Here is a 24,046-nt window from a genome sequence, read left to right as displayed (position 1 = left end):
GTTGGATGGTACTGGGATGTCCTGGGGACACTGTGGGGCAGTGAGTGATTTAAAGCCATACCCTCCTTCTGCTGAGTACTTGTGCGCGAATGCTAGGATGTCAGAAGCTCTCCCGCTGCCGTCACAGACCACCACTGGCACAGGAGGGTCCTCGCGGAGACTTTCCAGAACAATCGATATCACATTGGGACCACCTTCCACGATCAAACAAACCACTGGCACTCCCTGGCCAAGCCCTAGACACAAAACGGTGAGACAGAAAGCCAGGAAATCTCAAACCAAAAATACAACATCATTTAGAAAATTCAAGCCAGTAAGTATAGAAACAACAATATACGGGTCTGGCAGTGAGAGAGGTCACATACTGACTGCCCAACCATTCACCCTGGCTCAAAACTTAGCCCAGCCCAATGCCATGAAAGCCTCTGCTGAATGTAGGAGTACTGGAGCTCGAGACTTATCATGTCCCTGACAGGACTGGGTCTATGGGGCAAACTGTTCTAATCCCAAAGTTCATCTCGGGCAACAGGCCACAAGGAACTTGGTACAGTTGCAGGAAAGCTCCTGAACTTGGACCTGAGGCATATTGATAGGGACAGCGTAGAGGGATTTTTACTCTGTATCTAACCCCCGTTTTTTTTTCTCTATAAGGTGGCCTTTATACCCCAAACCCCTTTTATATTTTTCACATCGAGGGGGCCTTTATACCCCAAACCCCTTTTATATTTTTCACATCGAGGGGGCCTTTATACCCCAGGCCCCTTTTATATTTTTCACATCGAGGGGGCCTTTATACCCCAGGCCCCTTTTATATTTTTCACATCGAGGGGGCCTTTATTCCTCAGGCCCCTTTTATATTTTTCACATCGAGGGGGCCTTTATTCCTCAGGCCCCCTTTTATATTTTTCACATCGAGGGGGCCTTTATTCCTCAGGCCCCTTTTATATTTTTCACATCGAGGGGGCCTTTATTCCTCAGGCCCCCTTTTATATTTTTCACATCGAGGGGGCCTTTATACCTCAGGCCCCCTTTATGTACATATTTACAGTTTTAAAATAACTTTATTAAAACCAGATAAATAAACAAAAAACTCAAATTAAAATGCCATTCTCGGCGTCAACGATGCACTCCAGTCCTTGCGGTGCCCACCGGTCGCGGAAGGCCTCAAGCGTACCGGTGGACACCGCATGCTCCTTCTCCAGGGACACCCGGGCGCGAACGTAACCGCGGAAGAGGGGCAGGCAATCAGGGAGGACGGGCCCCCCGACGGCCCGCAACCTGGACCTGTGAATTGCCACCTTGGCCAGGCCCAGGAGCAGACCGACGAGGAGATCCCCCTCCTGGCCCAAGCCCCTCCGCTCCGGGTGCCCAAAGATCAGGAGCGTGGGACTGAAGTGCAGCCAGAATTTGAGGAGCAGCCCCTTCAGATACTCAAACGGGCTGCAACCTCGCACACTCCGTATATATGTGGAACACGGACTCGTCCAGGCCGCAGAAAGTACAGGCGGCCTGGGAGTCCGTGAACCTACTTAAAAGCCTATTGCACGGGACTGCTCTGTGCAGCACCCTCCATCCCAGGTCCCCGATGTAAAGGGGGAAGACTCCCGCGTAGAGAGACCTCCATCGGGGTTTCCCCTCGCCGCCAGATGGCAACGCGGACCGCCAGGGCTTGTCCGGCCGGCTGACGAGGGCGAGGAAGTGGAGAGTGTGCAGGAGCAGCCCGGACAGGAAACCCCTCCGTGCCGATTGGATAGGCACGGAGGGAATTTCTGAGAGGCAGCTCGGGTTGTGTGGGACCGGCTCCCGAGGAGGGTTTCGGGGCCTGGGTCCAATGAGCAGTTCCGGCCGAGCGGAGGTCCGCACTCCCGAGCCCCCTCGCCACCCACAGTGAGGGGCATCCCGGGGGTTTCGGCTACTCCTCCGCCCACCGAACCGTCCCCGGAGTCGGCCGCCCGGACAGCCAAGGCGCTCTCCTCCGCCGGCGGGGGAGCGCCCCGACTGGAGGCGACCATGTTCCAGACTCGGAATAGATCCCGGTAAAAGACAGGCAACTCCCTCAGAGAGGCGCGGCTAACGGACTCCACCGGGAGTTGCGTGTCGTCTTGAAGGCAGTGACACTGGCGGAAAAAATACGTCGCCAGCGCACACCATCTGGGAGGACGCTCGACGTACAGGTATCTCTGCAGGGTCCGAAGGCGGAGAGTCGCAGCCTGGGTGCGGACGCACACCAGTGACTGACCGCCCTCCTCAATCGGGAGACTCAGGACCGCGGCAGAGACCCAGTGTTTCCTCTTGCCCCAGAAGAAATCGACGAGTTTCTTCTGGATCTTGGTGGCAAATACAGGAGGCGGGGCCAAAGTGACCAACCGGTACCACAGCATGGAGGCCACCAGTTGGTTTATGACCAGCGCTCGGCCCTTGTAGGAAAGCACTCGGAGCAGTCCTGTCCAGCGCCCCAGCCGAGCGGTGACTTTCGCCTCCAACTCTTGCCAGTTTGCCGGCCAGGCTTCCTCAGCGGGGCTAAGGTGGACTCCCAGATAGAGGAGGTGCGTGGTGCTCCACGCAAAAGGTGTCATCTCCTCCGGCAGGGAGTCCACCCGCCACTGACCCACCAGGAGTCCGGAACATTTCTCCCAATTGATCCTCGCGGAGGACGCGGCAGAAAAGGTCTGCTGGCAGTCGCGCATCCTCCGCAAGTCAACGGGATCTGTGACCGCGAGGAGCACGCCGTCGGCGTAAGCCGAGAGGACGACCCGCATGGCCGGCTCGCGCAGAGCCAATCCCGTCAACCTCCTGCCAAGCAGGCACAGGAAGGGCTCCACGCAGATGGTATACAATTGGCCGGACATGGGGCATCCCTGACGCACTCCTCTCCCAAAGCGAAGGGGCGCCGTCAAGGACCCGTTAACTTTGACTAGACACTCTGCGGCAGCGTATAAAAGTCGGACCCGGGCCATGAAATGTGGCCCGAGTCTGAAAGCGCGCAGAGTCCCGAAAAGGTATTCGTGATCCACCCTGTCAAACGCCTTCTCCTGATCGAGGGAGAGAAAGGCGACCGACTGACCAGTCCTCTGGGAAAGATGGATCAGGTCCCGGACCAGGTGGATGTTGTCCTGGATGGACCGGCCCGGGACCGTGTAGGACTGGTCGGGGTGGATCATGTGGGCCAGCACGGAGCCCAAGCGGGTAGACATAGCCCGGGCAAAGATCTTATAATCCGTGCTGAGGAGGGAGACCGGACTCCAGTTTTTAAGCAAGCGGAGATCGCCCCTCTTCGGCAGCAGGACGATGACCGCCCTGCGCCACGAGAGGGGCATCTCCCCGGTCGCCAGGCTTTCCCCCAGGACCTGCGCGTAATCGTCCCCCAGGACGTCCCAGAACGCCCTGAGGAACTCCACGGTCAACACATCCAGCCCTGGGGATTTGCCCCTTGAGAGCTGGTGGAGGGCGCCAGTCAGCTCCGCCAACGTGAGCGGAGCCTCCAATCCTTCGGCGCCCTCCGGGCTGACCTGCGGCAGGTCCTCCCACAAAACTCTGCGCGCATCCTCGCTGGACGGATCCGGAGAGAACAACGGACTGTAATAAGTACGGACCAGGAGGCCCATTCCCTCCGGATCCGTGATGGAGGATCCGTCGTCGGCCAGCAGCTCGATGAGCTGCTTACGGACCCCCCGCCATTTTTCCAGCGAGTAGAAGAAGGGTGAGGTGCGGTCCAAATCTTCCAGGATCTGGATCCGCGACCTCACGTAGGCGCCTCGGGACCCTATGAGCTGCAGGTCCCTCAGCGCGCCCTTCTTCTCTTTGTACGCCTTCCACAGGGCCGGGTCCACGACGGCATGACCGAGGCGGCAGTCCAAGTCGAGCACCTCCCTCTCAAGGCACCCGATCTCGGCTTCCCGCCTCTTGGTCGACCCCTTCGCGTACTCCTGACAGAAGACGCGGATGTGAGTCTTGCCTACATCCCACCATAGCCTCAAGGAGGGGAAGCCCCCCTGCTTCCTTCTCCAGTCGGCCCAGAATCGACAGAACGAGCCCCAAAATCGCTCGTCCTCCAGCAGCCGGTTGTTAAAGTGCCAGTACGCGGACCCCGCCCGCGTGCGGAGCGGAGTGAACTCCGCCCACACCAGGCGGTGGTCCGAGCACGGCACCAGCCGCATGGAGGCCACCGAGACGCAGGAGACGTACGCCTGCGAAAAGTAGAGGCGGTCGATTCGCGACCCTCCTCCTCTAGACCTCCACGTGAAGGCGCTGGAGTCGGGATGGAGATTCCGCCAGACGTCCACCAAGTTAAGGGAGCTGATCAGTCCCCTCAACTTCTCCAACGACGCTTGGCCGTGCTGGGGACCGGAGCGATCCCCCACCTCGAGGGTGCAGTTAAAATCCCCCCCGAGGATGATGCACTCGCCGCTATCGATGGAGCTCAAGAGAGCGGACACTTCTTCAAAGAAGCGCGCTTGCAACGCGCCGGGCCTGGGCGCGTACACGTTCACAAAGTGGAGCGGCACGCTACCCAGGCGAACGGCGAGGTGGAGCAAGCGGCCCGGCACTAGCTCCTTGACCCCCAAGATCTCCGGCTGAAAAGTCGGGGCCAACAAGATAGCCACCCCACTAGAAATAGGGGTGAGGTGACTCATGTAGACCCCACCCTGCCACTCCAGGAGCCAGGTGGCTTCGGCTCCCGGAACGGTGTGCGTTTCCTGCAGAAAGCTCACCGCGTATCTCCCTTCCCTGGGGACTGAGAGATTGTGAAATCTGCGGTGAGACCCCCTGCTGCCATTGATGTTGAGGCTGGCTATGGTTATCTTCATGTCAAAGGTACTTAAAACCCGTCACCAACAGCTCACTGTGAGGAGGGAGTGGAAGTGCACCTGACCTTTCACTCCCCCAGCAACCCATTGAGGAACACATTAAACCGGCGCCTCACAACCAGTTTCACGTCCGCGCGCTTGCCCGCTTTCTTTAGGGCGGCACGGACGGACTGTATGATCAGCGCCAGATTCGACCAACGGCCGAGGGCCAGCTGAACTTTATCGCGACAACCCCTGCAAGCCGCGAGGAAATCCTGGAGTTCCGCCGTGGGGATGACAGGAGATTCGGTGGGAGGCACGAGGGACTCCACCACCTCACTGGCGATGGAATCAAGATCATCCTCCGTGCCCCACACCGAATCCCCATCCTCCTCCGGGTCGTCACCGCCAGCGGCCAACACATCCACCACACACTGTGGGGCGGCCGTCCCAGCCGCGCCAGCTGGTCCCGCCTCCGTCACGATCCCACCCCCAGGATCGATGGCGGAGTCCTCCTCTCTGGATTCTATTGTAAAACTGGAGCCTGTGGGCGCCAGCAGCCCAGGACCCCCCTCCACCTCCGACCCCAGGCCAACGAGTGGTCCAGGGGAGACATAAGATCCCGACTCCAGAAATCCAGCCGGAGCCGAGACCGGAGGCGGAGAGAGGAGGCCATCTCCCGCTCCGCCAGCACCCACAGGTCCAGCAGATGGGGCAGCATTCTCAGTTTTCACCGGGTCAGGTGTCTCCTGGTTGGTGGTGGACTCCGGCTGGGAGGGCTCACCCTCTGGGGCGTCGTCCTCCCCTTCATTCAGGGCACCCGACCCAGTAGCAGTGGCAGAATGGGCGGCGTCCCCAGGCTCCCCCACCACAAGCAGGGCCCCACTTACTCCTTCAGGAGGGGCCTCATGTACCGGGGCCTTCCCATCCCCTCCATCCTGAGGAATAGGGAGCTCCTGCCCAGACTTTGCAGCCTTGGTGGTGGCGGTAGGGGGCACCTGAGGACCAGAAACAGGAGGCAGCTCCCCTCCAACAGATGGGCCCTGCACCTCAGGGCCCTGTGTTATTTCTGTGGAGGGGTGCCTTCTCCTCTTTTTCCCACTAGGGCGCGGAGTCTCAGAGACCTCCATGTCATCAGAGGCCTCCGCACCCTTTTTTTCCTTTTTAGTCACCCTGGGCCTGAGCCCAGCCCTGGGACAGGTGGATTCCATGGGAATGGGCTTTGGGCTGAGCTCAGGCTCGGGTTGAGTCAAAGTGTCCAGGGGACACGCCTCATGATGTTTCTTTTTTCCCCGCGTCTTCCTTCCGCTCGGACGGACGCTCCCCTCCCCGCCGGAGGCTGTGAAAACCACAGCCTCCGGAACCGACTGAGCAGTGTCTATTGGAAGTGTTGGGGGAGTGGGAGGAGGTGCTGTGGAACCACTCTGGGCCGCCGAGGTGGAGCTGGCGGCCGGGAGGTTGGGGCAGTTCTTACGAACATGCCCCACCCCCTTGCAGACGTGGCACCGCGCCCCGTCCGAGGTCCAAAAGACGCAGTAGGCCGTCCCCTGGAGCTCCACATTAAATTGGCCCTCCGTGTCCTCCTCCCGCACCAGCTGCATAAATAACTGGCGGCGGAAGGAGTAGACATGTTGGAGGCTGTGCTCCCGAAGACCAAGCCGGACTGGGGTGATCCCCGACCTCACCTCCCCCAGATGGTGCAGGTGGGGGAGGAGGAGCTCACTGGGAATGAAGGGTGGGACGTTGGACAACATTATCCGATGCGCAGTGGCCCCCAGAGGGTCCACTGGCAGGAAGGTCCCCCCCCACAGCGAGCCCCTTACTCAGGGCCAGGGACACCGCCCGCTCGGTCCTCAAAAAGAACACAGCCTTCCCATACATCTTTGAGGCCGCAACAATGGCCGAGGGGCCGACAACCTCGGCCATTGCCTTTACGCAGGCCTCAATAGACATGTTGGGGTGGGGATAGCTCTTCACCCCATGGCTGGATGTTATTAATTTAAAGGGTGACGGGGCCACGTGGGCAGCCACAGAAGCTGCAGCTGCATAGGTAGTAGAGGGCCCCGTCACCGGTGATGAAGGGCTTGCCATGGGTCTAAGAGCTAAACCCACCCCAGATTGTGGGCTTGTACACCAAATATCAGCGATTCACTGAAAATATTGAATATGTATTAAAGACAAGCAAACAAACAACAGGTTAGTGGAGAGGCTGAGGTAATAGAGGAGAGGCAAAGGCAGGCTGTAAGGGATGACTTGCTTTCTGGAGGTGGTGCTCACAGCACACTTAAAACAGTCTTTGAACTTGGTCTTCCGGTCTTCTGGTTGGGGGAGAGTCTTCACCTGGGTCAGCTGAAGCTGCCCAGGCACTATCTATCCCCTTCCGTCTGTTTAGCTGGGCAGCTTCAGCTGACCCAGGCTTGGCAATTGGGGTAGGTAGGGAGCTTTCCTGTGTGCTTTTGCAGCAGCACAGATTCCTGCTGAATTGGCAGCCCCACCCCTTGTTGTTCCAGCCACTTGTTCCTCCCCCAACAGTCCAAAGTAAATTACTGGTGTTCAGCACCCACCTCCAGACAAAGCCTTGTTTCCAAAAAATGTCTCTTTCTTCTCTTTAATGGAGATTGTTGTTGAAGTTTCACCTCTGCTTTGTTGTAACTGCTCTCCCTTACTCAGTGTCGCTCCTCTCTCCACCTCTGCAACCTCCAACTGCCACCAGCACTGTCAGCTGAGACTCGTTGCTGCAATCAGCAGTCAATACTCCACTTAGCCAGTATCTAACCCAGTTTTTTTTTTTTTTTGTTTGATGGGGACAGTGTAGAGGGAGATTTACTCTGTATCTAACCCCCGTTTTTTTTTTTCTTTTTCTTTTTTTGATGGAGACAGTGTAGAGGGAGCTTTACTCTGTATCTAACCCCCGTTTTTTTTTTTTTCTAACCCCCGTGCTGTACCTGTCCTGGGAGTGTTTGATGGGGACAGTGTAGAGGGAGCTTTACTCTGTATCTAACCCCGTTTTTTTTTTTTTTTTTTTTTTTTTTTTTGTTTGATGGGGACAGTGTAGAGGGAGATTTACTCTGTATCTAACCCCCGTTTTTTTTTTTTTCTAACCCCCGTGCTGTACCTGTCCTGGGAGTGTTTGATGGGACAGTGTAGAGGGAACTTTATTCTGTATCTAACTTGTTTGTGTACGTGGAATGGTGCATTGTTGAGATTGTACAGGTGGAATTGTATGCAGTGTAGAACAGAGACTGGTTCTGGACTGGGAATGCTGCTATCAACATAAGGGAAAGGTGAAATTTATTCCAGTTCCATAATTCATTGGAGCTTACTAGCTATTCACAATATATATTAATGACTTGGGTGAGCGAACTAAATGTAACATTTCCAAGTTTGCAGATAATACAAAGCTGGGGGGGAATGTGAGCTTTGAGGAGGACGCAAAGAGGCTCCAATGTGATTTGGACAAGTTGGGTGAGTGGGCAAATACATGGCAGATGCAGTATAACGTGGATAAATGTGAGGTTATCCACTTTGGTTGTAAAAACAGAAAGGCAGATCATTATCTGAATGGTGATAGATTGGGAAAGGGGGAGATGCAACGAGATCTGGGTATCCTTGTACAAAAGTGGCTGAAAGCAAGCATTCAGGTGCAGCAAGCAATTAGGAAGGTGAATGGTATGTTGGCCTTCATTGCAAGAGGATTTGAGTACAGGAGCAAAGATGTCTTACTGCAGTTATACAGGGCCTTGGTGAGACCACATCTGGAGTATTGTGTGCAGTTTGTTCTCCTTATCTGAGGAAGGATGTTCTTACCATGGAGAGAGTGCAAAGAAGATTTACTAGGCTGATTCCTGGGATGGCAGGATTAATGTATGAGGAGAGATTGGGTCGACTCGGCCTATATTCACTAGAGTTCAGAAAAATGAGAGGGGATCTCATAGAATCCTATAAAATTCTAACAGGACTAGACAGGCTAGATGCAGGGAGGATGTTCCCGATGGCTGGGGAGTCCAGAACCAGGGGTCACAGTCTCAGGATACGGGGCATTTAGAACCAAGATGAGGAGAAATCTCTTCACTCAGAGGGTGGTGAACCTGTAGAATTCTCTACCACAGAAGGCAGTGGAGGCCAAGTCATTAAATCAAGAAGGAGATAGATATATTTCTTAATGCCAAAGGGATCAAGGGATATGGGGAGAAAGTGGGAACTGGGTACTGAATTAGACGAGCAGCCATGATCTTTTTTGAAAGGCGCAGCAGGCCCGAAGGGCCGAATGGCCTACTCCTGTTCCTACTTTCTATGTTTCTATGTTACAAATAATTGCCACAAATTTCATAGTCATTCCCTTTCCCAAACATAAAATCAGTCGACCTGAAGTCCCTGAGTAAGAAACAACATGAGCTGACCGATGGATCGCCAAACTTCAGATAAGTCCTTGCCTGATCAGTCTGTTGGAAGTAACAAAGTCCCTGAATTAGAAAACAAGACCGAAAGGTGAGGGAGTAAACTGATGACAACTGAGTGATCCTTTGTCCTCCTTGCCTTTTCAATATTCCCAGGCATAGGATGAGAAAGGGAAACCCACTAGTCACAGACTTGGTAAACTGGCCTCTAATGCAAATGCTACAGAACAGTCCACTAGCCCTGCTCAAGTCTGTCACACTTTGTGCTGAAAATTTCCTTACGTGTGTTGATTTTCTGCAGGGAAATGTGTTTCTCCAGCTGTCGCCGGAGTCTAACCTCGGCTCCATACTTGCCCAGGCTGCCATTATCAGCCAGGATGAAGTGTGAATGTGTGTTGCTGAGCACAGTCAGTTTGCTCAGAGGGTTGGACATTGTTTGATAAGGTCTAGTGACCTGTAACAAAAAAAATAAAATATCAGCAACCTCCCCCTCCCTCACAGTCAGCGATCTGCCCAGTCCCTCCCCGATCATTAGTGACCTCCCCCTCCCCAACAGCGATCTGCCCATTCCCCCCCCACGATCATTAGTGACCTCCGCCTCCCCCCTCACCGTCAGTGATCTGCCCATTCGCCCCACCCCGATCATTATTGATCTCCTCCCCCCTCACCATCAGCGATCTGCCCATTCCCCCCCACGATCATTAGTGACCTCCCCCTCCCCCCTCACCATCAGCGATCTGCCCATTCCCTCCCCGATCATTAGTGACCTCCCCCTCCCCATCAGCGATCTGCCCATTCCCCCCCACAAAAATTAGTGACCTCCCCCTCCCCCCTCACCATCAGCGATCTGCCCATTCCCTCCCCGATCATTAGTGACCTCCCCCTCCCCATCAGTGATCTGCCCATTCCCCCCCACAAAAATTAGTGACCTCCCCCTCCCCCCTCACCATCAGCGATCTGCCCAGTCCCTCCCCGATCATTAGTGACCTCCCACTCCCCATCAGCGATCTGCCCATTCCCCCCCCACGATCATTAGCGACCTCCCCCTCCCCCCTCACCATCAGCGATCTGCCTATTCCCCCCCCGATCATTATTGACCTCCCCCTCCCCCTCCCACCGTCAGTGATCTGCTCATTCACCCCCCCGATCATTAGTGACCTCCCCCTCCCCCCAATCATCAGCAACCTGCCCTCACCCCACAGCTGCCTACGACCTGCCCATCTCCCCCCGACCGTCAGTGGCCCGCCCTCCTCTCCCCCCACTACTATTGACTTGCCCCTTGACTGCTGCTGACATTGGACCATTTACTGTCTGGGAGTTGGAGTTTCCCTAGAGTGAAGAGTTGTCCCTGAAGAATAATTCCACAACACTTGGAAAGAAATCAATTCAGAAAGAGGCAGAGACCCTCCTTCTCCACTTCGGAGAAGAGAAGAGTTTCCCCTGGCCTTCGCTTCAGTTCAATCCCACATTTTGGAAATTTGCAAAGTTTGAGAAGTTTCTGATCCTGGTCATATTCAGTGCCATGGGCACTGCTTCTGACACCAGTTCATGCTTTTCATACTTACATCTTTCCCAATTAAATCCATCCTGTTTTCTACAATGCCCCAAGGAGCGAATCCAATTGCACAGATCTTTCCACAGGATTTGGATGAATGATCTTTCAAGGCATCTCCTACATGACGTATTACTCCTTAAAATCAACAAGAAGCTGTTAGTCCTGAAGGGTATTACTGATGCACAGCAGGGTGTGGGGAGAGTGTTGGGGGAATGGGGAAAGTGGAGAGTGTGGAGGGTAAAATGTAAATTGTATATTAATTATGTTGAATTGCATGCAGGTGGTGGGCATTAACTGGGGATTCACTTGTGTCCTATAAATAAGAACAGATTGAAACTAGTTGCTGAGTTTGGTATTTGTTTGTAATGTGTAACTCTGTAAATAAATGCTTATAAACATGTGTAAAGATTGGCTCCAGTTCTATCCTTCACCATCTGGCTTTCTGGAGTATAACAGGGGAGTGCGTGATGGGGGTTGGGAAGATTAGGAAGAACCAGCTAGGATAAGGGAAGAAATAAATTCAAGAAGAAACTTAAACACATGTAAAAGAGCAGACTTCACACCTGTCCCCAGATGCTGCTTGACCACCAGTGACATGTAAAAGAATGTGTGTGTGGGAGGGACAGAAATACCAATGGACAACACGTGGTATGATAGATATTTTAAGAACATATAAAAATAGGAGGAATAAGCCCTTTGGCCCTTCGAGCCCGCTCTGCCATTCAATACGAATATTGCTGATCTACCTCAACTGCCCGCTCCACACATCCCTTGATTCAGAGACCAAAAATCTGTCGATATCAGTCTTGAATATATTCAACGATGGAGCATCCACAACCCTCTGGAGTAGACAATTCTAAAGATTCACAACCCTCTGAGTGAAGAAATTTCTCCTCATTTCAGTCTTAAATGATCGACCCCTTATTCTGAGGCTGTGCCCCTGTTTTCTAGATTCTCCAGTCAACCTCCCTATCCAGCCTTTTCAGAATCTTGCATGTTTCAATCAAATCACCTCTCACTTCCTTCAAATAAAAGGTGTTTCTATGGGTACCCGCATGGGTCCTAGTTATGCCTGTCTTTTTGTGGGGTATATCGGACATTTCTTGTTCCAGTCCTATTCAGGCGCCCCCTGCCAACTCTTATTGATGACTGTATCGGTGCCGTTTCCTGCTCTCACCCTGAAGTGGAAAACCTCATCAACTTTGCTTCCAATTTCCACCCTTCTCTCACCTTTACATGGTCCACCCCGACACTTCCCTTCCTCTGCTTCTCTGTCTCCATCCCTGGGGATAGTTTGTCCACAATTATTCATTAGAAGCCCACCAACTCCCACCGAGCTACCTCGAATACATTTCCTCACGCCCTACTTCCTGTAAGGACTACATTCCATTCTCCCAGTTTCTCCATCTCTGACACATCTCCTCTGACGATACAACCTTCCATGACAGTGCTTCTGATATGTCTCCCTTTCTCCTCAACCGAGGATTCCCCCCCACTGTGGTTGACAGGGCCCTCAACAGTGTCCGGCCCATTTCCCGCACCTCTACCCTCACCCCTTCCCCTCCCTCCCAGACCCGCGACAGGGTTCCCCTTGTCCTCACTTTCCACCCCACCAGCCTCCACATCCAGAGGATCATCCTCCACCATTTCCAGTGTGATGCCACTACCAAACACTCCATCCTCTTCCCTGTCAGCATTCCGAAGAGAATGTTCTCTCTGCAATACTCTGGTCCACTCCTCCACTACCCCGACACCTCGTCCCCTTCCCACGGCACCTTCCCATGCAATCGCAGGAGGTGTAATACCTGCCCATTTACCTCCTCTTTCCTCACCATCCAAGGCCCCAAACAATCCTTTCAGGTGAAGCAGCGATTTACTTGTACTTCTTTCAATGTAGTATACTGTATTCGCTGCTCACAGTGTGGTCTCCTCTACATTGGCGAGACCAAACGCAGATTGGGTGACCGCTTTGAGGAACATCTCCGCTCAGTCCGCAAGCAGGACCCTGAGCTTCCAGTCTCTTGCCATTTTAACACCCCCCTGCTCGCATGCCTACATTTCTGTCCTTGTCCTGCTGCAGTGTTCCAGTGAACATCAGTGCAAAGTCGAGGAACAGCACCTTATTTTCCAATTAGACAGTCGACAGCCTTCTGGACTGAACATTGAGTTCAATAATTTCAGAGCATGACTGGCCCTTTTCAAATTATTATTTTATTTGATCTTGTTTCATTATTCTTTTAACCATGTGCCTGCCTTAAACTGGGTTTTTCATGTTTGTGCTTTTGGCTAGGGCTGTTCACGATGGCTGGGGAGTCCAGAACCAGGGGTCATTGTCTCAGGATACGGGGTATGCCATTTAGAACCAAGATGAGGAGAAATTTCTTCACTCAGAGGGTGGTGAGCCTGTAGAATTCTCTACCGCAGAAGGCCAAATCATTAAATATATTCAAGAAGGAAATAGATATATTTCTTAATGCCAATGGGATCAAGGGATATGGGGAGAAAGCGGGAACAGGGTACTGAATTAGACGATCAGCCATGATCTTTTTTGAATGGTGGAGCAGGTCTGAAGGGCCGAATGGCTTACTCCTGCTCCTATTTTCTATGTTTTCTATTATTCTGTCATTAACACTCTCCCTGCACTAATACTTTATCTTTCACCACATCAGTAGCACAATCTCTTTGCCTTTGCCCCATGACCTCCTTGTCAGTTAATCTCTTCGGCCTTCTGCCGATCACACACCTTCCCTTTTGTTCTCTTTCCCCCCACCCCCGATTCACTTGCTTAAAAACTATTACACTTCTAACCTTTGCCATTTCCATGAAAGGTCACAGGCCTGAAATGTTAACTCTGCTTCTGTCCCCGCAGAGAGACTTGCTGGGGTCAGTTCCTGAAGGTGCTGACTCTCACTGGGGGACAGTTCCTGAAGGTGCTGACTCTCACTGGGGGTTAGTTCCTGAAGGTGCTGACTCTCACTGGGGGTTAGTTCCTGAAGGTGCTGACTCTCACTGGGGGACAGTTCCTGAAGGTGCTGACTCTCACTGGGGGACAGTACCTGAAGGTGTTGACTCTCACTGGGGGACAGTTCCTGAAGGTGCTGACTCTCACTGGGGGACAGTTCCTGAAGGTGCTGACTCTCACTGGGGGACAGTTCCTGAAGGTGTTGACTCTCACTGGGATACAATTGCTGAAGGTGCTGACTCTCACTGGGATACAGTTCCTGAAGGTGCTGACTCTCACTGGGATACAGTTCCTGAAGGTGCTGACTTTCAATGGGGGACAGTTCCTTAAGGTGCTGACTCTCACTGGGATACAGTTCCTGAAGGTGCTGACTCTTACTGGGGGACAGTTCCTGAAGGTGCTGACTCTCACTGGGGGACAGTTCCTGAAGGTGCTGACTCTCACTGGGGGACAGTACCTGAAGGTGCTGACTCTCACTGGGGGTTAGTTCCTGAAGGTGCTGACTCTCACTGGGGGACAGTACCTGAAGGTGTTGACTCTCACTGGGGGACAGTTCCTGAAGGTGCTGACTCTCACTGGGGGACAGTTCCTGAAGGTGCTGACTCTCACTGGGGGACAGTTCCTGAAGGTGTTGACTCTCACTGGGATACAATTGCTGAAGGTGCTGACTCTCACTGGGGTGCAGTTCCTGAAGGTGCTGACTCTCACTGGGATACAGTTCCTGAAGCTGCTGACTCTTACTGGGGGACAGTTCCTGAAGGTGCTGACTCTTACTGGGGGACAGTTCCTGAAGGTGCTGACTCTCAATGGGATACAGTTCCTGAAGGTGCTGACTTTCAATGGGGGACAGTTCCTGAAGGTGCTGACTCTCACTGGGATACAGTTCCTGAAGGCACTGACTCTTACTGGGGGACAGTTCCTAAAGGTGCTGACACTCACTGGGATACAGTTCCTGAAGGTGCTGACTCTCACTGGGATACAGTTCCTGAAGGTGCTGACTCTCACTGGGGGACAGTTCCTGAAGGTGCTGACTCTCACTGGGGGTTAGTTCCTGAAGGTGCTGACTCTCACTGGGATACAGTTCCTGAAGGTGCTGACTCTCACTGGGATACAGTTCCTAAAGGTGCTGACTCTCACTGGGATACAGTTCCTGAAGGTGCTGACTCTCACTGGGATACAGTTCCTGAATGTGCTGACTCTCACTGGGATACAGTTCCTGAAGGTGCTGACTCTCACTGGGGGACAGTTCCTGAAGGTGCTGACTCTCACTGGGGGTTAGTTCCTGAAGGTGCTGACTCTCACTGGGGGTTAGTTCCTGAAGGTGCTGACTCTCACTGGGGGACAGTTCCTGAAGGTGCTGACTCTCACTGGGGGACAGTACCTGAAGGTGTTGACTCTCACTGGGGGACAGTTCCTGAAGGTGCTGACTCTCACTGGGGGACAGTTCCTGAAGGTGCTGACTCTCACTGGGGGACAGTTCCTGAAGGTGTTGACTCTCACTGGGATACAATTGCTGAAGGTGCTGACTCTCACTGGGATACAGTTCCTGAAGGTGCTGACTCTTACTGGGGGACAGTTCCTGAAGGTGCTGACTCTTACTGGGGGACAGTTCCTGAAGGTGCTGACTCTCACTGGGATACAGTTCCTGAAGGTGCTGACTTTCAATGGGGGACAGTTCCTTAAGGTGCTGACTCTCACTGGGATACAGTTCCTGAAGGTGCTGAGTCTTACTGGGGCACAGTTCCTGAAGGTGCTGACTCTCACTGGGGGACAGTTCCTGAAGGTGCTGACTCTCACTGGGATACAGTTCCTGAATGTGCTGACTCTCACTGGGATACAGTTCCTGAAGGTGCTGACTCTCACTGGGGGACAGTTCCTGAAGGTGCTGACTCTCACTGGGGGTTAGTTCCTGAAGGTGCTGACTCTCACTGGGGGTTAGTTCCTGAAGGTGCTGACTCTCACTGGGGGACAGTTCCTGAAGGTGCTGACTCTCACTGGGGGACAGTACCTGAAGGTGTTGAGTCTCACTGGGGGACAGTTCCTGAAGGTGCTGACTCTCACTGGGGGACAGTTCCTGAAGGTGCTGACTCTCACTGGGGGACAGTTCCTGAAGGTGTTGACTCTCACTGGGATACAATTGCTGAAGGTGCTGACTCTCACTGGGGGACAGTTCCTGAAGGTGCTGACTCTTACTGGGGGACAGTTCCTGAAGGTGCTGACTCTCACTGGGATACAGTTCCTGAAGGTGCTGACTTTCAATGGGGGACAGTTCCTTAAGGTGCTGACTCTCACTGGGATACAGTTCCTGAAGGTGCTGACTCTTACTGGGGGACAGTTCCTGAAGGTGCTGACTCTCACTGGGGGACAGTTCCTGAAGGTGCTGACTCTCACTGGGGGACAGTACCTGAAGGTGCTGACTCTCACTGGGGGTTAGTTCCTGAAGATGCTGACTCTCACTGGGGGACAGTACCTGAAGGTGTTGACTCTCACTGGGGGACAGTTCCTGAAGGTGCTGACTCTCACTGGGGGACAGTTCCTGAAGGTGCTGACTCTCACTGGGGGACAGTTCCTGAAGGTGTTGACTCTCACTGGGATACAATTGCTGAAGGTGCTGACTCTCACTGGGGTGCAGTTCCTGAAGGTGCTGACTCTCACTGGGATACAGTTCCTGAAGGTGCTGACTCTTACTGGGGGACAGTTCCTGAAGGTGCTGACTCTTACTGGGGGACAGTTCCTGAAGGTGCTGACTCTCAATGGGATACAGTTCCTGAAGGTGCTGACTTTCAATGGGGGACAGTTCCTGAAGGTGCTGACTCTCACTGGGATACAGTTCCTGAAGGCACTGACTCTTACTGGGGGACAGTTCCTAAAGGTGCTGACTCTCACTGGGATACAGTTCCTGAAGGTGCTGACTCTCACTGGGATACAGTTCCTGAAGGTGCTGACTCTCACTGGGATACAGTTCCTGAAGGTGCTGACTCTCACTGGGGGACAGTTCCTGAAGGTGCTGACTCTCACTGGGGGCTGCCAGACCTGCTGAGTAATTATAGTACTTTCTGGCTTTTTTTAAGTTTGGGACTGATGTATGTCACTTTCAAACTAGAATTCAATTGTATTATGATCACTTTTTCCCCACAGGATCTTTTACTCTGAGATTACAACTTAAACCTGTCTCATTGCATAATACTAGATCCAAGATAGTTTTATCCCTAATTGGTCCCAGCACATATTATTCCTGGGAACTATTGTGAAAGCATCTGACAAACAAATTCCTCACTATCATTGCTAATTTGATTTGTCCAATTATATGAAAATTAAAGTCTCCCATGATTATTATATTGTCTTTGTTACAAGCTCTAATTATTTCTTACTTTATGCCCTGTCCAACAGTATATCTATTGTTAGGAGGCCTATAAACTACTTCCAGCAGTGTTTTCTGACCCTTGTTATTCTAATCTCCACCCACCACTGATTCTTGTCGCTGATCTTCTGAGTCAAGGTCCTTTCTCAGTACTGTCCTTCTGTCATCCTTTACTATGAGGGCTACTCCTCTTCTTTTTACAATTCATCCATCTTTTTGGAATGTTGTACACCCTGGAATATTTATTTCCCAACCTTGGTCACCTTGTAACCATGTCTCTGTAATGGTGATTACATTTAAACCATTTATTTCTATTTGTGCCCCACTAGTTCATTTATCTTATTACGAATGCTTTATTTCTTTATTATTATTTGTGTGGGCCTTATTCAAAAATGCACTATTATCGTTAAACTCTTTATGTCCTCCTCTCGAACTCTGCTTTGATTCCTCACCTGTGTTGACTCCAGCAGTGAATATCCAGGCTCCTGTTGTCATTGCAGCTTTGATCAGTCCTTTGCCAAACACCTGCTTCAGTTTAGGCTGAAGTTCGAAGTTCTGAAGTCCACCGTGAACAGAGATGAGGAGCTTTGGAAGCTCCAGTTCCCACTCTGTGGTCATGAGCTGGAGCAGAAAGTCTGGCTTGGTGTCATATGACACACGGATGTACTACAAGAACAGATGCGTAGACAGAGGCAGAAGGCCATTAGACAAATAAACCCTTTACCACATATCATTCCATCCAACTGCCACATCACTCATCCTCTTCTCTATCCTGAAATGGGTTTTCCTGTTCTGCTTGAGCTTGAACTCTTACCTGAAGGTGCTGACTCTCAGTGGGGGACAGTTCCTGAAGGTGCTGACTCTCACTGGGATACAGTTCCTGAATGTGCTGACTCTCACTGGGAAACAGTTCCTGAAGGTGCTGACTCTCACTGGGATACAGTTCCTGAAGGTGCTGACTCTCACTGGGAAACAGTTCCTGAAGGTGCTGACTCTCACTGGGATACAGTTCCTGAAGGTGCTGATTCTCACTGGGATACAGTTCCTGAAGGTGCTGATTCTCACTGGGATACAGTTCCTGAAGGTGCTGATTCTCACTGAGGGACAGTTCCTGAAGGTGCTGACTCTCACTGGGGGACAGTTCCTGAAGGTTCTGACTCTCACTGGGATACAGTTCCTGAAGGTGCTGACTCTCACTGCGATACAGTTCCTGAAGGTGCTGACTTTCACTGGGGGACAGTTCCTGAAGGTGCTGACTCTCACTGGGATACAGTTCCTGAAGGTGCTGACTCTCACTGCGATACAGTTCCTGAAGGTGCTGACTTTCACTGGGGTACAGTTCCTGAAGGTTCTGACTCTCACTGGGATACAGTTCCTGAAGGTTCTGACTCTCACTGCGATACAGTTCCTGAAGGTGCTGACTTTCACTGGGGGACAGTTCCTGGAGGTGCTGAATCTCACTGGTATACAGTTCCTGAAGGTGCTGATTCTCACTGGGATACAGTTCCTGAAGGTGCTGACTCTCACTGGGATACAGTTCCTGAAGGTGCTGACTCTCACTGGGGGACAGTTCCTGAAGGTGCTGATTCTCACTGGGATACAGTTCCTGAAGGTGCTGATTCTCACTGGGATACAGTTCCTGAAGGTGCTGACTCTCACTGGGATACAGTTCCTGAAGGTGCTGACTCTCACTGGGATACAGTTCCTGAAGGTGCTGACTCTCACTGGGATACAGTTCCTGAAGGTGCTGACTCTCACTGGGATACAGTTCCTGAAGGTGCTGACTCTCACTGGGATACAGTTCCTGAAGGTGCTGACTCTCACTGGGATACAGTTCCTGAAGGTGCTGACTTTCACTGGGATACAGTTCCTGAAGGTGCTGACTCTCACTGGGATACAGTTCCTGAAGGTGCTGACTCTCACTGGGATACAGTTCCTGAAGGTGCTGATTCTCACTGGGGTACAGTTCCTGAAGATGCTGACTCTCACTGGGATACAGTTCCTGAAGGTGCTGACTTTCACTGGGATACAGTTCCTGAAGGTGCTGACTCTCACTGGGATACAGTTCCTGAAGGTGCTGACTCTCACTGGGGGACAGTTCCTGAAGGTGCTGACTCTCACTGGGATACAGTTCCTGAAGGTGCTGATTCTCACTGGGGTACAGTTCCTGAAGATGCTGACTCTCACTGCGATACAGTTCCTGAAGGTGCTGACTTTCACTGGGGTACAGTTCCTGAAGGTTCTGACTCTCACTGGGATACAGTTCCTGAAGGTGCTGACTCTCACTGGGGGACAGTTCCTGAAGGTGCTGACTCTCACTGGGGGACAGTTCCTGAAGGTGCTGACTCTCACTGGGGGACAGTTCCTGAAGGTGCTGACTCTCACTGGGGGACAGTTCCTGAAGGTGCTGACTTTCACTGGGGTACAGTTCCTGAAGGTGCTGACTCTCACTGGGATACAGTTCCTGAAGCTTCTGACTCTCACTGGGATACAGTTCCTGAAGTTGCTGACTCTCACTGGGTGGCAGTGAATAATAATATTTGTTCTCTGTCTCCACCCAGTTCTCTCCCATTTGTGTCCCATCTACAGGGTAAAACTGTCCAAGCTATGGTTGTGACCAGAACAGCAGCAGCTGCCCAGATGGAGGTTGATCAACACTTCCTACAAATTACTTAAAAAGCTGATTTTGCACAGAGCAGGTTTTGTTTAACTGCACTCTAATTGAGTGAAACATTGAATCTAGGTCAGAATGGGATTAGTTGATGAAATCAGGTTTAAATCACATACTCGTTGCAGAATTTCAGTAATAAACGCTCAGGGCAGTGAGGAGGACGAGTGCCTACAGCAAAGGGAGATGTTGGCTCACAATTCAAGTGGATAAAATAAAACAAGGCATTTTTAAAGAGAGTGAAACTCGATACTGAACATACAATAGAATCCATCACTCCCAACCCCACCATAACTCCATCCCACTCAATCCCAAACCCACTCCATCACCTCACATTCACATCCCCCCCCCCTCCCCACCACCCATCACCCAACCCAAACCTAGTTTCGCTTGACTCAACAAAGGAGTCCACTTCCCTAACCATTCACACACCCATTCAGTTAATCGTGGACCTTGGACGGTTGGTGTCGGACTCATGCAGGTAATCATGGTGGTGAGTGTTTATTGACACTGTACCAGTTCTAACATTGCCTTGGACCCAACATTTGGTGTAGGAACAGTCAAATCTCACTTTTGCAAGGAGGTATGGTAGGAAAGGCTTTTGTGCTGATTCGGCCCAATGTGGTTGTATAAAAGTGTCACATGCAACTTGTGATGCCTGATTTGGTGTTGGTCCTTACCATGGCTCTGCTGGCGTGACCTCCACCTTGAAATTCCATGGCTCCAAAAGCATCAGTGGGACTGGCCTGTGTGTGCTTGTTGGGCGTCCATTTCTCGGGCTGAACCAGCTGCTTCTCCTCCTCTCCTGCATCACTGGACGGGGCAGTCGGAGTAACAGCAACATGCTGACTGACCAGCTGACCACAGCAGCAGCTGGGAAAAGAGGAGGCAGTGACCACAAGAGAAGGAGACACTAAATCACCAACCCTACTTACAGTAACACGAATTCAATGTGAAAACCCAACACACTGAATGTCCCCTCTGCAAAACTCGATTGTTACCTTTGTGTGTCTTTAGGGTTCGGGATAACACAAATACAGTCACGCTTCTGGAAGTTTTTCTCAATCCAAGCTTTGTGACCCTGGAGTTAGAAACAAACGTTTGTACAATTCAAATGCTAGGACATATTCTAGAGATAAAAAGAAAATTTGTGAATACTGCAATACAATTAGAAAGTGATGAAGCACAATATACTCTCATACCCACACACTCATCACTACTAACAGAAATATGTATCGGTGTTGACTTGAACACTCGGTAACAACATTTTGCATTTATATAGCACCATTAATGTAGTTAAACTTGTCAAATCACTTCACAGTAGCATTACCAGACAAAAACAGAGAGTGAGCTATATGAGGAGATATTAGGACAGGTGGCCAAAAGCTTGGTCAAAGGGGTAGGTTTTAAGGAGCATCTTAAAGGAGGAGAGAGAGAGGCAGAGAGGTTTAGCGAGGAAATTCTAGAGCTTAGGGTCTAGGCAGCTGAAGGCATGGCTACCAATGGTAGAGGGATTAAAATTGGAAATGAGCAAGCAGTCAGCACTGGAGGAGCAAGATCTTGGAGGGTTGTGGGGTTGGAGGAGAGGTAGGGAAGGGCAAGGCCATTGAGGAATTTGAACACAAGGATGAGAATTTTTAAACAGAGGCATTATTGGACCAGGAGCCAATGTAGGTCAGTAAGCACAGGGGTGATACGTAAACGGGACTTGGTGTGTGGTAAAGTTTTGGATGAGCTGAAGTTTACGGTGGGGGGTGGTGGAATATGGGAGAACATTGCTTCTCTGGTGCTGCAGCTATTCCATTCCCTACAATTTAAATCCTTTACCTCAGGGTCTGAGACACACACGGATAAACAGACTCCAACTTGGAACAAGTTCATTCATAAATCAAGAACTGATATGAAATTCAAAAGGTAAATCTTCATTTAAAATGAGGACAGATTGGTGCTCCACTGTTCTGTTGTTCCTCCCTGGGTTGAACATCTTATCGTGGGAGGTGGTGGGGGGGGGGGGGGGGGGGTGGGGGGGGGAGAGGGGGGGAGCGGGGGGGTGGGGGAAGATTGGTTCTGATGAAAATCTCTGACAGGACAGGGGAGGCCCAAGGTTTCTGTGGGATCAGGAAGAGCATTCCTACTTTCCTGGACCACAAAGAAACCTGCAAATAACTTTAACACTCACTCATCTGGGGCCCCTGCTGGCCTGAGCATTCCCTGGTGGTTCCGGCACCAGCGTTACAGCCACAATCCTTGCTTAAACTTGTGCCCAGATCCATGTGATGTCCTTGAACCCCAACATTCCAATAGTAATGAGGTCCCCTTGCCCATGGCTGACAGCTTTGAAATTCCCAGAAACCCTGGGCTCTTGTGTTTTATAATGAAAGCAACTGAACTTACTCATTGAGCTTTTGAACTTTAAACAGAGTCTGGTCCTGCCATGCTATTAGTTTCCAGCAATGTTCAATTTATTAGAACATGAAACAACAAAGAATTTCATGCAGAAAAATACAAGCAAAGTAATGGTCCAAGAACAGAAAGACAAAATCAGAAAGTAAGATTTAAATCTGCATCATAATTCTACCTCGATAAAGAACTGTTGCTAAATTCACAATTTTTTCAGATGAGGAAACTACCTCTGTGATAAACCGCGCCAAGTCCTTCCTTTATTCTGCTCTCTCACCTTTTGTTGCTGGAAATTTCTGCAGCTCACTAATAACACAGTGAAATACTTTGTGGTTTCAACCACCTTGTTCGTTCTATCGATCCAGTTTCATGATTAGCTTCCTGTTGGTTTCCTGAGTTTCTGCGTGCCTGCGAGGATGACCTTTGGATATTCTGAGTAATGTGCGGCCACTTAAGAAGCAGTTCACGTGACCAGGAATTGAGTGGGCTGCTTTATTTGGTTCAGTCTCATGATTTGAGCTGGAAGAGAAATCCTCCTGTGGCCTTATGACTCTTCACAATGACCTGAGGAGTTCACTTCACTTGTGAAATGGGAAACAATAAATCTGAAAAGAACCCATCACCACCTTCCTAAAATAGTTCCAGTTCCGAAGAAGGGTCACTGACCCGAAACGTTAACTCTGCTTCTCTTTCCACAGATGCTGCCAGACCTGCTGAGTGGTTCCAGCATTTCTTGTTTTTATACCACCTTCCTAAAAGCTCCTTTCACCCACTGACTCTCAGCCTCTGCAATGATTGATCAACCAAAGTGGGCAAACCTTAAAACCCAAACTCTCAGTTTCAATTGTCACGGCCCAGATAAAGATTCAGCTGCTTCTCCATAACGAGAACAACTGGAAGTTGTGCAAACGCTCAAAGACCCCACATTAAAGTTACAGTTCTCCATTCACTCACATTGAGGAAAGAATGACATGCTGATGAAGGGACGTCACACAACAATAATTAGAGTTAATCCGCCAAGTGCCCACTATTCAAATCCTCGGCTTACAAGGTTCAGTAGCATAAAAAAAGTAAATAATTTTGGAAAAAAAGTGAGATTTATTATTAATTTACACAAATAACCTGAAACAACTTGAAATCCACAAATAATGCCACTCAATACACCACGGAAGTTAAATGCCTCAATTGACACAAAATTTACTATATTGTACCTGGGATTCATAGTTTTATTATTAATCAACAGTCACCAACACCACAGGATTCTACATCAATATGTCAGTCAAATTTTAGACTCCGTATCCTCCTCTCCTGATGGTGCTGACTCTCACTGGGATACAGTTCCTGAAGGTGCAGACTTTCACTGGGCGACAGTTCCTGAAGGTGCTGAATCTCACTGGGCGACAGTTCCTGAAGGTGCAGACTTTCACTGGGATAAAGTTCCTGAAGGTGCTGACTCTCACTGGGTGAAAGTTCCTGAAGGTGCTGACTCTCACTGGGCGACAGTTCCTGAAGGTGCTGACTCTCACTGGGAAACAGTTCCTAAAGGAGCTGACTCTCACTGGGAAACAGTTCCTGAAGTCGCTGACTCTCACTGGGGGACAGTTCCTGAAGGCGCTGACTCTCACTGGGGGACAGTTCCTGAAGGTGCTGACTCTCACTGGGTGAAAGTTCCTGAAGGTGCTGACTCTCACTGGGCGACAGTTCCTGAAGGTGCAGACTTTCACTGGGATAAAGTTCCTGAAGGTGCTGACTCTCACTGGGTGAAAGTTCCTGAAGGTGCTGACTCTCACTGGGCGACAGTTCCTGAAGGTGCAGACTTTCACTGGGATAAAGTTCCTGAAGGTGCTGACTCTCACTGGGTGAAAGTTCCTGAAGGTGCTGACTCTCACTGGGCGACAGTTCCTGAAGGTGCAGAC

At 51.1% G+C, this 24,046-nt stretch overlaps 1 protein-coding gene across 1 annotated transcript in view; it reads right to left on the bottom strand.

Annotated features, from left to right (window-relative positions):
* LOC137350550 (transient receptor potential cation channel subfamily M member 1-like) overlaps nucleotides 1-20,544 on the bottom strand; it is a 76,178-nt gene extending 55,634 nt beyond the window's left edge. Inside the window, exons 1-5 of the mRNA XM_068015209.1 lie at nucleotides 20,411-20,544; nucleotides 17,515-17,728; nucleotides 10,750-10,874; nucleotides 9,467-9,638; nucleotides 62-236 (exon numbers count right to left, since the gene is read on the bottom strand). Of these exons, the coding sequence (XP_067871310.1) occupies nucleotides 62-236; nucleotides 9,467-9,638; nucleotides 10,750-10,874; nucleotides 17,515-17,728; nucleotides 20,411-20,449 (725 nt within the window). The 5' untranslated portion in view covers nucleotides 20,450-20,544. The remainder of the gene's footprint in view (nucleotides 1-61; nucleotides 237-9,466; nucleotides 9,639-10,749; nucleotides 10,875-17,514; nucleotides 17,729-20,410) is intronic.
* Between the last annotated feature and the right edge of the window lie 3,502 nt (nucleotides 20,545-24,046).

The sequence above is a fragment of the Heterodontus francisci genome, chromosome 35, assembly GCF_036365525.1.
Source record: "Heterodontus francisci isolate sHetFra1 chromosome 35, sHetFra1.hap1, whole genome shotgun sequence".
Classification (NCBI taxonomy): domain Eukaryota; kingdom Metazoa; phylum Chordata; class Chondrichthyes; order Heterodontiformes; family Heterodontidae; genus Heterodontus; species Heterodontus francisci.
Note: the sequence above shows the minus strand (reverse complement) of the source record. Positions and strands in the feature narration are given on the sequence as shown.